General features: G+C 45.4%; 1 protein-coding gene across 3 annotated transcripts in view; it reads right to left on the bottom strand.

Moving 5' to 3' along the window:
- Positions 1-12760, bottom strand: part of LOC144099466 (protein MMS22-like) — a 72280-nt gene that overhangs the window by 29918 nt on the left and 29602 nt on the right. For all 3 annotated transcript variants that reach the window (XM_077632791.1, XM_077632793.1, XM_077632794.1), the window contains exons 14-21: positions 11699-11751; positions 9874-9939; positions 9470-9574; positions 8389-8500; positions 6241-6410; positions 5682-5815; positions 2903-2993; positions 1183-1259 (exon numbers count right to left, since the gene is read on the bottom strand). In XM_077632791.1, the coding sequence (XP_077488917.1) occupies positions 1183-1259; positions 2903-2993; positions 5682-5815; positions 6241-6410; positions 8389-8500; positions 9470-9574; positions 9874-9939; positions 11699-11751 (808 nt within the window). The remainder of the gene's footprint in view (positions 1-1182; positions 1260-2902; positions 2994-5681; positions 5816-6240; positions 6411-8388; positions 8501-9469; positions 9575-9873; positions 9940-11698; positions 11752-12760) is intronic.

Genomic DNA, 12760 nt, shown 5'->3' with positions numbered 1-12760 from the left:
GCCAGTCGCCATCAAATCATCTCACTTCCATCGTTCATCTCGCCTCATTTTTCGGCTGGTTGCAACGTAACAATATAATGCAGTAAAATCCCGTTAATTTCGTAATCTGGATAATTTGAACTGCCAGTGAGGTACCGGCCAACACCCATGTAAGCCTATGGCGTCACATGCTTGCTAATTTAGATGTTATGGGCCTCAGACAAGTTAATTCGAACAGGCTCCTGGAGGGAGGTTGTGTACAGGTATGACCAGCGCAGCAAGAGATAGTCATTAAACCTACTCAAAACCAGACTTCCATGCTACAGAGTCTCGCATGCACATCTGACGTGCCAACAGTGGCAGGCATGACAACAGACAGCCCTGTCCCTAAGAATAGTCATGCCACATAGTTTCGGTTTCGTTTTTCTGAGCTTCGCGCCAGGCCGCATCAACCAGCCAACTGAGCCCAGCCCAGCAACACACCATTTGGGCGCTGATTGGCGCTTAGTGCTAGTCTTTTCTATCCCCATTTTTTTTCTTCTAGCCGCTTCGGCGCCGCTGACCACGTGCCATTCGCAGTTTGTGTGGTGAAGCCTTCTCTCACCTGGTGCTGCCATTTGTGAGGTATGCAATGCAGTAGCGGTGGATCTTAAAAATAGTCACTGTCGCACCATTCACATTTCAAAAGCAAGCAACCAATGCCCAGTTTTTCATCGAATGAATTTACTGTGATTCAAGCGGTTATTGTTTGTTTCTTTGGAGTCATTGGACAATTCGAACTTTTGGATAATTTGAACATTTTTTTTGGTCCCATGCAGTTTGAATTATCGAGCTTTTACTGTATAGTAAAATGTTGTGAAATACATTTACAAGATTGTGCATCCGATACTGTGGTCAGCAGATCTAACACAGCTCAACAAATGGTAGAGAGAGGGCAGCTAGACAGGTTTTTTGCAAACACAAAGTGAATAAGGGAAGGGAAAGCCTCAGGGAGCTTTCCAGTGTTTCAACAAGAACACCTGTCTTCACCAATGTTTCGACAAGACGACTTGTATTGTCTTCGCCCATATCTAGAAGACAAGTCCTCTTGCCAAAACATTGGCAAGCACCCTGAGGCTTCTCTCTCACTTGTTCACTTTGTGTTTACAACTCAACAAATGTATTATGTGACTAAAATGCAGCCAAGAATAAATCGACACTCACCCTTGTGTTGTACAAGAACCTTCCTGTCGTTCTCAGTCCTTTCGAGACCTAGTGAAAGAGTCCGCTTGTGAACACTCCTGCATGAGCAGATATAAAGCATTAAAAATGGAGTAAGCAGACTTACCATATTTTCCCGTCTATAAGTCACACCCTTTTGCAAATCGCACACAAGTTGCACCAATGTATAGATGCATATGATAACTCTTCTATTTAATAGTCAAATAAATTTCCAAAAAACAGATCAATATCTACAAATTTTTTGGCAATTATTGGCAAAAATGACAGTTCGCAGGCTTAAAATATGCATTAGAGGTGAAAAATGCACTCCTTTTCATGGACAACTACTGCCCTGCCGTGTTGAAAATAGCGTCTAACACAAGTGTCATTTGTAACTTGTCTTTGGCAGTGGGAGCAGCGCGACCTTGGGCCGGACGAGTGTCACTCGTGGTTGGCAACATTGGTAAAATGTCCCATGGTCAGCACAGATTGGGATTGGAGGGGTAATTTGGTAAGCTCCAGAAAAACATGCTGAGGATCTCTTTAAGACAGTGCGAAGAAAATCCACGCTTGTGGCAGCTGCCCTGTGCAGACAATTCTCGAGCTATGGCCAGCGTGCTTCCTTCCCAAGGTCTGCCTCTTATACTGGCTTCATCGACCAGACCTCCTGTGCGACTTTGTGCCAGTTCAAAATATATTTTTCATTCCCATCGAACTGTCTCCCTGAGTGTGGTGCTCATTTTCCAGTGCATATTCAGTGGCATGCAACCTGAATGTCGCATCACAGCTGCTTTGCCTTGCAAGCGACACCATGTTTGTGTCACATACGTTAGTCACAAAGAAAAATCGGTGTGTTACTGAAATAGAAACTTTAGAGAATATGGCAGGACTCGCTGGACTAGACACGAATGCACAGAGAGCTGCTTGGTGAACCTTCTGTCAGGTGGTGCAGTTTCAGTAGTGCATTCTCAAGAGTGCGCAGTTCCTGTTGCACGTGTCAATTAAACTGCTCTCCCGTTTACTGCTCTCAGTGAAAATTAATCCTGTGGCTCATTCTGGCTATGCTGATGTTTGTTTGCCAGCAAAAAAAAAAAAGACATTTATTGCTGAGAAATTTGCATTTAAAGTTTTCCCACCATTCAATTTTATACCCGTGACACCTACATAATAAAAAAAAGAACTCTGTGATTCCTGTTTTAAAGAGAGCGACGACGAAGCCTAGCCTCCAGGATCTGTGCCCAAAACGCTGTGTTGATGCACCGCATTTTACTTGTGAAATCGACCATTGATGGTGATACCTGTACTTCATTTTTTTTTTACCTAGCATCATTGTCGCTTGAGGACAGGAATCTACCAACACAGAAAACCTTCTATCAGTCTTCAGTATCCCCATGAGGATTAGGTCCACCTTGCCAACATTATCTATGGGAAGCAGGTGTTGGGGGAGAACTCAGTTATGACACATTGCTGTACCAACCTAGACAGAGTCCACACAGTGCTAACGTGGCAAAAGAAATCAGAGACAGCAGTCTGGCTTGGGCTAGTTGGTCAACGGGCACATTCACAGTGCATTATAAAACAAACAAGGACATGACACACGAACGTTAGTCTTGGCCCACCATGTTGTTTATGTGTTGTGTTCCTGCTGGTTTCGCACTGCACAGTCAAAATGTCCAGAGAAAGCATTCCCTCGTGCGCCAGGAAGTTATCCTCGGCCCTATACCTGAGCTTCTCAACTGCTTCGTGGATGGTGCCGAGCATGTCCTCCTGCTGAGACGGGGTGCACTGGTCTAACAGCAGGGCCGTCTCAGGCACTGGAGGAGATGGGCAGAAAAACGGAATGAGTCTGCCTTGCTTGCTTGCGAAAAAGCAAACAAAAAAGGCTGAAAATCCAATTCATTCAGTGCTCACAAAGAGAAACTAAACAGGACTTGCATGCCTCCCGAGAGGGCATTCTTCGGGGCTGCAAGTGCAGCAGCAGAAAAAGAGACAGCAGCACTACACCACCTTCAGAAAGGATTAACTACGCACACTGAGACAAGTGAAATAAAACCATGTATGCATTCGTATTCTAAACATTTACATTTATTATTAAAATACATTCATTATATTATTTAACTATTTAACATATTTAATCCGCATGCTATTCATAATAAAACAACCCATGTGCACTAGATTTTGATGGGTACAGTGGGCTTCGTCCAAGCCAAAATCACTTGAGCCAGATTTCTTGATAGGCTGAGCAGTTTGGTGACTGTTGTTTTGTTTCCCACTGGTAGAAAAAAAAAAAATCAAGTTGATATGAAACCTTTAACTTTATATTGCACACTGCTTGTTGTAACCTTCTGCAGTCCTGCAAGAACACAACTGAATAAATTCACATGTGCAGACATCCTTCCAAAACAAGTGTATCTTTCTTTGTGGAATTTAGCTGATAATCGGCACCGTGTATACATCCTTTTTTTAGTTCGCTTTATTTTTTTACAGTTCCCGAAATGTTTAACGCAACGACAGCCCAACCACCACCTTTGTTAGGTTATTTTCAACTTTTAAATATTTTGGCATGTCCCATCTAGCTGGAACAGCCACCTCATTGAGGAAGAATGTCAAGCAATATGAATGCTGTGGAAGAACATTTAAAAAAAGTACAGTCGCCGACCGATTTTTCGGACCCAAAGGAACCCAAAAAAATGGTCCGAATAATCGACTAGTCCGAAAAATCCGTGCAGTACAAAAATAATCACTTTATTGAGATGAAATCGGCTTAAAAATGTCACTTATTTTTCTCTTGCTGACGGCGATTTGCGCCTGTATTTGCGCTAAAGTTGTACTTTCACTGTACGTGCTAGACAGCAAGGTCACGGCGTTTAGTTGAATACTTCCCACGCTTCTTTGACAGACCCAGCGGCACCATGTTGTTGGACAACCATAGTGTGCACCACACCGCTCATCAAACACATGCAAAGACAAGGAACCGCCGGATGCAATCACAAAACAGCGAACGGGCGTAACTTCGTCAAACTGAGTGCCACTCGGTCGACGCGGTCGGATAAACCCTGCGGGGACCTGCCCTGCAGCCCCCTGAGTTTGCTTTCCCGCGAGGCACCGTGCAGCGGCGGTCTCACCTCGAGGCTGAGCGCATTCCCCTGTGAGTTACCTTAACTGGCAAGAGAGGGCGCCAGCATCGCTGCGCGGAGACTGCCAAAGCCCGCGCGCGGGAGAGGGGGCAGGGGGTCTTGGGCTGGGATCATCGGCGCGAGCGGACGCGTCGCTCGCGGCTACCTTGTTGCTAGCTGGCGTTATTGTTTCTGTAGCAATAAATGCCTGTTTGTGTCTGCCAATGTGACGTTCCTTTGTTCCCTCAGAGCAAGGCCCGCCGTGGTCGGCGAGCGCTCGGTAGCGCACGCGATCACGGGGTGGGGTTCGGGCGGCTTTAAACTGTGTCAGCCGCGATTGAGTGGGGAGAACGTACTTATCGCCCAATTCAACCCCACAACCCAAGTGATGAAACGGTGAATGGCGAACGTATGAGACCCGCCGCGGCGGCTTAGTGGTTAGCACAGTCAGCTACTGATTCGGAGTACCCGGGTTCGAACCCAACCTCGGTGGCCACGTATCGATGGAGGCGAAACGCAAAGGCACCCGTGTGCTATGCGATGTCAGTGCATGTTAAAGATCCCCAGGTGATCGAAATTATTCGGGAGCCCTCCACTACGGAACCTCTTTCTTCCTTTCTTCTCTCGGTCCCCCCTTTATCCCTTCTGTCAATGCCCCATTCAGGTGTCCGCCGAGATGTGAGACAGATACTGCGCCATTTCCTTTCCCCAACAACCAATTTTCAATTTATGAGACAAGCGCCACATCATTGGCGACAAAAGCAAATTGACGGCGATGACAATCCAACTGCCACTTAGAAGTCTCAAAGATCGCAGGGACCTGTACTGGCAAAAATGAGGTACAGAAAGTATGTCAAGCCAACCCAACTGCACAGTAAATCCACCTCAATCCAAGATGGCACCTTTTGCACTGGCGAAAAGCCGATAAAATGGCAGATTTTTGCCCGCAGGCGACTGAAATTAGTCCGAAAAATTGAACTTTCAGACTTTTGAAGTCCAAAATATCCGCCGCGAATATGTATGCGCTTCTATGGGGCGACTGACGGTGCCTCATCGAGGTCCGAAATGTCCTACAAGTCCGAATTACCCGTCGGCTACAGTACACTCAATCACAGCCATATGAGCTGAATGATGCTTCGAAAGGATGCACAATGGCTTAGGTACCTGCCCACCTTCCCAAATGACAAAGGAATACAGTTTTGGCTTTAGAAGACTAGCTGTCAGTTTACAATGAGGAAACCCGTCTAACCATCGTGCATCCCTTTCAGTAAATGCAAGTCAAGGCCCGGCAGTTCAGAAAAAAAGTTAGACGGTTCATATTAATTGCACAAATGAAAGGACAGGACCAAAATTGAAGACGATCCATAAGCCAGGCTACAAACTCACCCAAAAGTGCATGCTCCGAGTGGCCCAGCTGGGAGCTGCTGTCCATGACTTCCCGAATCCCCTCAGTGTAAACGGGCAGCAGAGTGGACCGCAGTGATTGGCAGGTGGCGTTTCCACACTGGGAGCCCAGGCCCCTGGCAGACAAGCATCATCAGTGCACGGAACAGTCCACCTATGCCAGAGCCATGCCCAGTAAGAAACTACATATAATTGAGTTACTTGTCATTGTGATAGATTTTAATAACAAGTGTACGAGTAAGCAGGAATGAAAAAAACTATCATCAAAGCAGCTACTAAGTCCAAGTTCCATCTGTCTCTTCATATGCTCTTCTCATATCTTACCTCTTCATATGTCCTTATCACCATATCTCATCTCTTCATGTGTGCTTATCATTTCTCATCTCTTCACATACTCTCATCATATCTATTCATATGTGTTTATCACCATACCTCATCTCTTCATATGCTCTTGTCATATCATCTATCCATATGCTCTTATCATATCCTCTAGCCAGGAGAGATGAGCAACACGAAGAAGAGAAGCAGTTCAGCTGCTCACACGCAGCGCTCGAAGAACCAGCTGGCTGTCCTCTGTGCTGCCTTGGCCAGGTCGGCGGCACTGCCCTGCAGCAGCAGGAGCACGGCAAAGAGGCTCCGCAGTGCCACGCGGAGCTTCTCCACCGGGCTCTCCACAGGCACCAGTGACAGCACTGAGAGCAGCCGGTCCACCTGCGCACCATTAGGGGGGGGCACCCTCAGGACACGAGAACAATCTCCTGATATTTTCACCGAAGGGTGTCAAAATGTAAATTACACACTGTTGAAGAGACACATGGCACACACTTCGGCGCATTTGCTTCCCGAGTCTCTTCCTTTTGAGAAGTTAATCTTTTGACATCCTTTTGTACAGAAATGTTGAGCCAACTTGTCCAACAGTATGCATTAATATCTTGAAGCAGCATTGCTTAGTAAACCAGGGAAATTTTGATTGAAATTCTTGCCAAAGCATTGAATTCAGTGAATGTACTCATCGCAGCAATTATGAGTCGCTCTGGAGAGAGCATAATTTTTTTTTTACAGGGACACAAACTCTACATAATCAGATGAAAGCAGCTTCATAAAAAGTATTTAAAAAACTGCGTGCAATTTGAGTGTTTTCACACGGCCACAACAAAAACCAGCTCCATTGTTCTATGAAGTCTGCTAATGAGGAACCAAGGCGGCTCATGTTGCAAACACATGGCCACAATTAATTAAGTGTAGGGCAAATTTCCTTTTCACACTAATGCTTTTTTCTTCTTTACGCTAATTGAGACCTTTAATCCTACATTCACAATTTCGATCGATCAGGGCATTGACCCAACGCAATCCGAATGAGTGTGTGTGTGTATGCATGGTGGTGGTAGGGAAGAGAACAAAAATACTACGGTATTTACTCTCATAATTTACACCCTCAAATAATTTGCACACCCCTAATTGATTACCTGTTTTTTTTGTTTAATTTTACTAGCACATTTTGTGCTCATGTCTCTGCTGTGTGAGACCCAACGTGCACACAGGTGCATGCAAGGCAAGCTTGGAAAGATCAGCGTCACTGTGTTTTAGTGTGCAGCAATGAAAAGTGTGAGTGGCGAGGGGACAAATGTGCGGTTTAACTAGACTGTTTACACTGGCAGCCACTTTCCCGAACGAACAGTTGTGAGAGCAAATTTCCGGTAACCGCCAGTGTGCGCTGGACTATTGAAACTATTAAACCGTTTGCTGTTCGGTTTGCCACTAGTCAGCTGGGCCGCATGTGAGGGCGCTGTTATATCGCCTGTTTACTTCATTTGCCTGTGACTGCTGGCATTGCGAGTGTATCGCAGCGCATTTATTGCTTTGAGCTGCACGTGCACCGTCATGCCATCCGGTGAAGAACTAAATAACATGGGTCGAGGCGGGTGGGGGTATGCGTCTTACATTTGGAGTTGTTTTTTTCTGGACATTGAAGGATGAGAGTTTGGGGTTGATTTATGAAAGGGATGGTCACACTCATGTTGCAGTTCAGGCTGCTGCTCTTGTGTCCATTTCGTGAGCCTGTTTGCTGTGTTTTCCCTGCAGCACCCTGTGCCTCGCACCCTCATAATCAACTGCTGATGTTACTCCTCCAGTAATAAGGTATCTGGCCACCTTACAACCATTCATGATAGCATTCAGTATGCTTCTTTGTTATGTGAGCATTCAATCAAGCTGCCATATTACTTCACTAAACACAGTTATGTTATTCAAGCAATTGCGACAAAATAAACCATATTGTACTATTACAGCACGATTCCTCCTGGCCTTCAATGCCTTCTAGTCCTTACCAAGATAGTAAATTATGATAAAGATGGGTGAAAACAAAACTGGTCTGCAATATTACTGTTTCTTTTTCGTAGCTGTGTTTAGTGGAAAGCTTTTGCTTATTAGTTAGAACTACCTGTATCAATAATTTTCAAAACTATTAAAAGGTATTCAATTTGTTTTTCAATCAACTTTTAATATTTTTATTCACTTTGAAACCAAAAAGTTGGTATTCGCACATTCATACTGAACACCTAACATCAAACAATGGCACAACTAGCCTGTCAGAGAAAGCCATTAAGAGTTCTGTCAGGCATGACACCTGATAAGTGCTCTTGACTACATCAGGCTCCTTCCGGAGGCTACCTCATGATGCACCACTCACCGGCTCCTCGAGGTCGACGGACAGTGCCAGCACCAAGAAAAGCAGCGAGCAGTTCTGCAGGCCCAGTTCCGTCAACTCCTCCACCCGCTTAGCATGGAAGCGGCTGCAGATCCTGTTGCCATGGCAACTCCAGTGTGAGTGCAAGCACCAGCTATGCAAGTCTCATGCCTTGCCCTGTGTACCAGCTCTTGGAAAAGAGGTGGACATACTGCCACTCTGCCAGCACCACCAAGCCACCGGACTACACCAGTGAGCACATGGCTAGCGTGGTTTGGGTTAGACTCTCCCGCTTTCATTGCCTGGGAGGGAGTTGGGGTGGTGCAGTCATGAATAGAGGAGAGTTGAAATAAATATGAGCTCTCCAAGTGCTTTGAGTCCCATTTCAGTAAAGCTCCTCCCCAGCCACCCATTGAAAACACTGTTGACAGCTTTGTGTTATCTTTGCTTCTTTTCTCCAGAATGTACAGAGGGATCAGAAGGAACAACAGAGTCCGAAGCACGACAGGAAAGCACCTCAACAAGCATCTTGCCTCGATGCTTAACCGAAATATATAACTTCTTGATGCACTGCCCATCACATCTTAGGCCTAAAAAAGCCATCATTTCAAGCCTTTACTGTCCTGCAATGGCTTCCCTCTAGATATCTAGAAACCATACGCCAGCATAAAGAACATTTCTGGTGTTACACAAGGTACTATCTCTTGAGTGAAACCCCCCTGGTTATTGAGCACCTAGTCAAATACAGCTGCTATAACTACAATGGGGGAATTGCAGTCTTGTCCTGCAAATTAATTCCCACTTCCTTCCCCTTTCCCAATCCTGCTATTATTTTGCTTGAAAGCAGCCACTGTGTATGTAAGCAAGCAAGCAAGTGTGAAACTTTGCAGAACAGCTTTGAAAATTCACTTATTAAAGTGCCCATTATAGCACTCTGTCTGCCTCCTAGTGCAGATTCCATTTCTGTTGCACAATTTTTATTTCTGCATGTAGTTTGTGACAATAGCTGCCACTGCATGCAATTTCCATGCACGTAAACAAGCAACAATATCCTGCGGCGAGGAACTCGGAGGGTAGCCCTTACCGTCCTCGCAGTGACTTCCAGGCGCTTGCAGTGCCCTCTAGGGCGTGCCTGCGCAGACTCTGAGCCAGTAGCATGAGGAAAAGCTCGTAGCTATTCTCCGCACCCCTGAAAAGATATGGAAGGGTGAGCAGCTATCAGCAGGGCAAAGACCAAGACATCCCTGCCCTAATGTTGCCCGGGTTCTGCCTGGGGCAGCTTTCCTTCCGGCTCCCTTCCATATCATTCATTAGCTAGATGCTGTTGTAGTAAGCTACCAGGACATAGCAGTTCAGCCTCTGAGGCAGAGGCAGAAAATTGGGCTGCCCTGTCTACAAACACACATCATCTGCACTTAGCACTATATACAGGCATTGCTTTTGATCAGTCAATTATGCTTGATGTTTCTGCTGTTAGATTAAACCTACCTGGGTACAGGGTCATCCAGACTGGCCAGTGCCCTCGCCCGAACCTGCATCTGCTGGCTTGTCTGACTGTAAGCACACAAGCATTTGGCGAACAGTGTTCACTAGTACGTCCCGGCAAGGAGGCAGCAGATGGTACTGCTGACCTCAAAACAAAAGAGCAGCTGTATTTTTTGGCTCCTTAATTCATGCAAACTGATCTACATAAAGAAAACAATTCTCCAAGAATTAGATTTTTAATCACAAACAATACAATTCTGGATTCTCAAATTGTGGATCGAAAGCATCTAGATAAGCTGCACCACGGTTCCCAATTTTGCTCTCAAAAAATAATTCTTTAGACTCTTGCAGGACAGAGTGGTGTCTAAGACATATAGACATATGTTCCTTAATATGGACTGTGCCTAAACGTGCAGACACTTTTATTCTGCTTCTGGTCAGATCACAGGGTAGCCATATTTGGAATAGAAAACTACCTGGAGGCTGCCATTTAAACAGTCCCGTAAAAGTGGGGCTTGTAATAATAGCACAATAAAGAGAGCTCTCAACTCTGTGTTCATTCCTTTTCTACATGAAATATCCCTTTTGAAACACAGAAAACTGCACTGCCACATTCAGCACCCCTGCTGCGTAGTTTCTAGTGAAGGTGACTGGAAAAGCAAGATTGTTACCACCCTCTTTGTATATCTTATCTAAATACAACGTAAAAACAGAGACATGTGAAAGGCGAAATTTCAGCTCACACTGAATTAAAATTGTCTGCACCACAGGTATATTACAGTGAAACCTTGCTAATTAGAGACGGCTATTAATTCGGACTACCAGCGTGAACCCGGCAAATACCCATGCATGTCTATGGCATCAGATGCTCATTAGAGAATCATGTCAAAGTGTGACTAAAAGAAGCATTCATCCAAATGGCTCCAATCAAGCCTGAATTGCATGGTGCAGAACTGCCGATGAAACTCTGAAGTGCACGCAATGGCAAGCTCAAGTGACAACAATACGAGGGCATCATTGCTGAAAAGGGCATCACTGCTGAAAAAAAGGACATAGTTTCAGTTTCACTTTTCGAAGCTTCGCACCGGCCCATAGAGGCAGTAGCTATTGGCCGTGCATCAGCCAGCCAGCAGAGCACAGCTGTGCACCGTATGGATGCGGATTAGTGCACTGCTAGTCTTTTCTTTTTCTTTTCAGAAAGCGCCTCACTATGTTTCCCCTGTTTCCCCCCCCTGTGCTTCTTCCATTCTTCCTGTGTGCCCAAACTGCATATGAATATGAATCCCTAATGCCCCTCAGCAACTTTCTATGCAGAACACAAAGCACATTTTCAGTTCTTCTTATAAAGCAAATCTTGCCTAAGTAGATCGGCTACCTCCATTCTACAAGTGGTGTGGTCGTAACACAATAGATGATCACAAGATGTTGTAAAGCCTCTGTCCAATGCTAGAGGTCTCAATACCCTCAAACGTTTTGTTTCCATGTGCCCGTTTTCCGTCGTGAAGGATCGCAGAAATAATGTGTGCCCAATGGCTAGCCTCCTTATTGGAGAGGATGACAGAATGTATACAAGAGTGCGTAAAAAATGCACTCTGAACAGTGGGCTCCATAGAAGGTGCAGCATTCTGCCGTCTAACTGGTCCAACCTCAAGGGCAAGTCGTGCATGCCACAGTGGCACAGCTGGGCTCATCACATTGGGTAATCCCGTGTACCTTCTAACCCGTGGTAATATCAAGCGGTCAGAGAAAGGAAGAAAGCCTCAAAAACAAAGAAATTGAGCACACGATCCGGGACCCTCCAATTCTGGGTTTTAAATTCTGCTCTCACCACATAACCTGGAATGCCTGGACTCCACACGAACCAGTGAGGAAGCTTTCGTTCTGCAAGGGAAAAGACAAACACTGCATCAGAGATAGACGTGTCTTTCTCAAATAACATGCTCAAAGCTAGCATAATTTCAAGCCCTATTAGAGCATTTTCCAAACTGTTCATGCTTCTTACACGGAACATCTGCGATGCCATCTCCTTTTTCATTCGCCACAACTGACTGTGCTAAATTAAATTCAGATTGGAGTTCTACACTAATGTTCACATAGCCAAATTCAGATTGGAGTTCTACACTAATGTTCACATAGCCTCAAACACAAGGAGGGAGTGTATTTGCTATTCTGCACAGCCCTGGTCCTAGAATGGAGGTCCACCAACTCTTTTGGTACCTTGAAGGCAATATCGTGAGGTCCGCAAAGTATTTTCTCTCGATTGACGCCTGTGAATTCCTCAGTTGTATGAGGCGGTGAGGTGGCGCATCACCTCGCATGCAAACTTCAAACACCGGGCATCTGGGATCTCCTGGCCTTATCCATCAAAGTAAGACGCCGCTCTTCATTAAAGGGGCTCTGAGACGCTGTCTGAGGAGAGTACATAAACTTGCTCAATCACCACACTATGTTGTCATGAACACCTGAGCCAAATAATACAATTCTACATGCAGTAGGCAGTAGCCTCAGCTTCTTTGATTTCGCCGTGCCTCTTGATTGCTGGAATAGTATTTTGGCACAGCCTTGGTGCAATGTGGTAAAAAACTCACCAATTTGTAGCAGCACGAAGCAGGTTTAATGCATATGGCACTGGTTAGTGCAATTCACACAGCATTCTTACCAGTGCACTTCTGCTCTAGAGTATTCGGAACCATATACAAAAATACAACATCGCAAATGGCAGTTACAGTCCTGCTTGTGATCATGAAACCCCAACTTTGTTTTTGTGCAGTTCAGACCCTACAGTAGGTTTTATTTCTAGAAATACTTTCCAGGAGTCTTTGACTGTAACACTGCTTGGGACTGTGAAGCTTTGGCCAGGGAACACTTCCAAGGATGTTGTTATGGCCAT

This window comes from Amblyomma americanum, chromosome 7 (assembly GCF_052857255.1).
Source record: "Amblyomma americanum isolate KBUSLIRL-KWMA chromosome 7, ASM5285725v1, whole genome shotgun sequence".
Lineage (NCBI taxonomy): Eukaryota > Metazoa > Arthropoda > Arachnida > Ixodida > Ixodidae > Amblyomma > Amblyomma americanum.
This window is presented reverse-complemented; position numbering and strand designations above follow the sequence as displayed.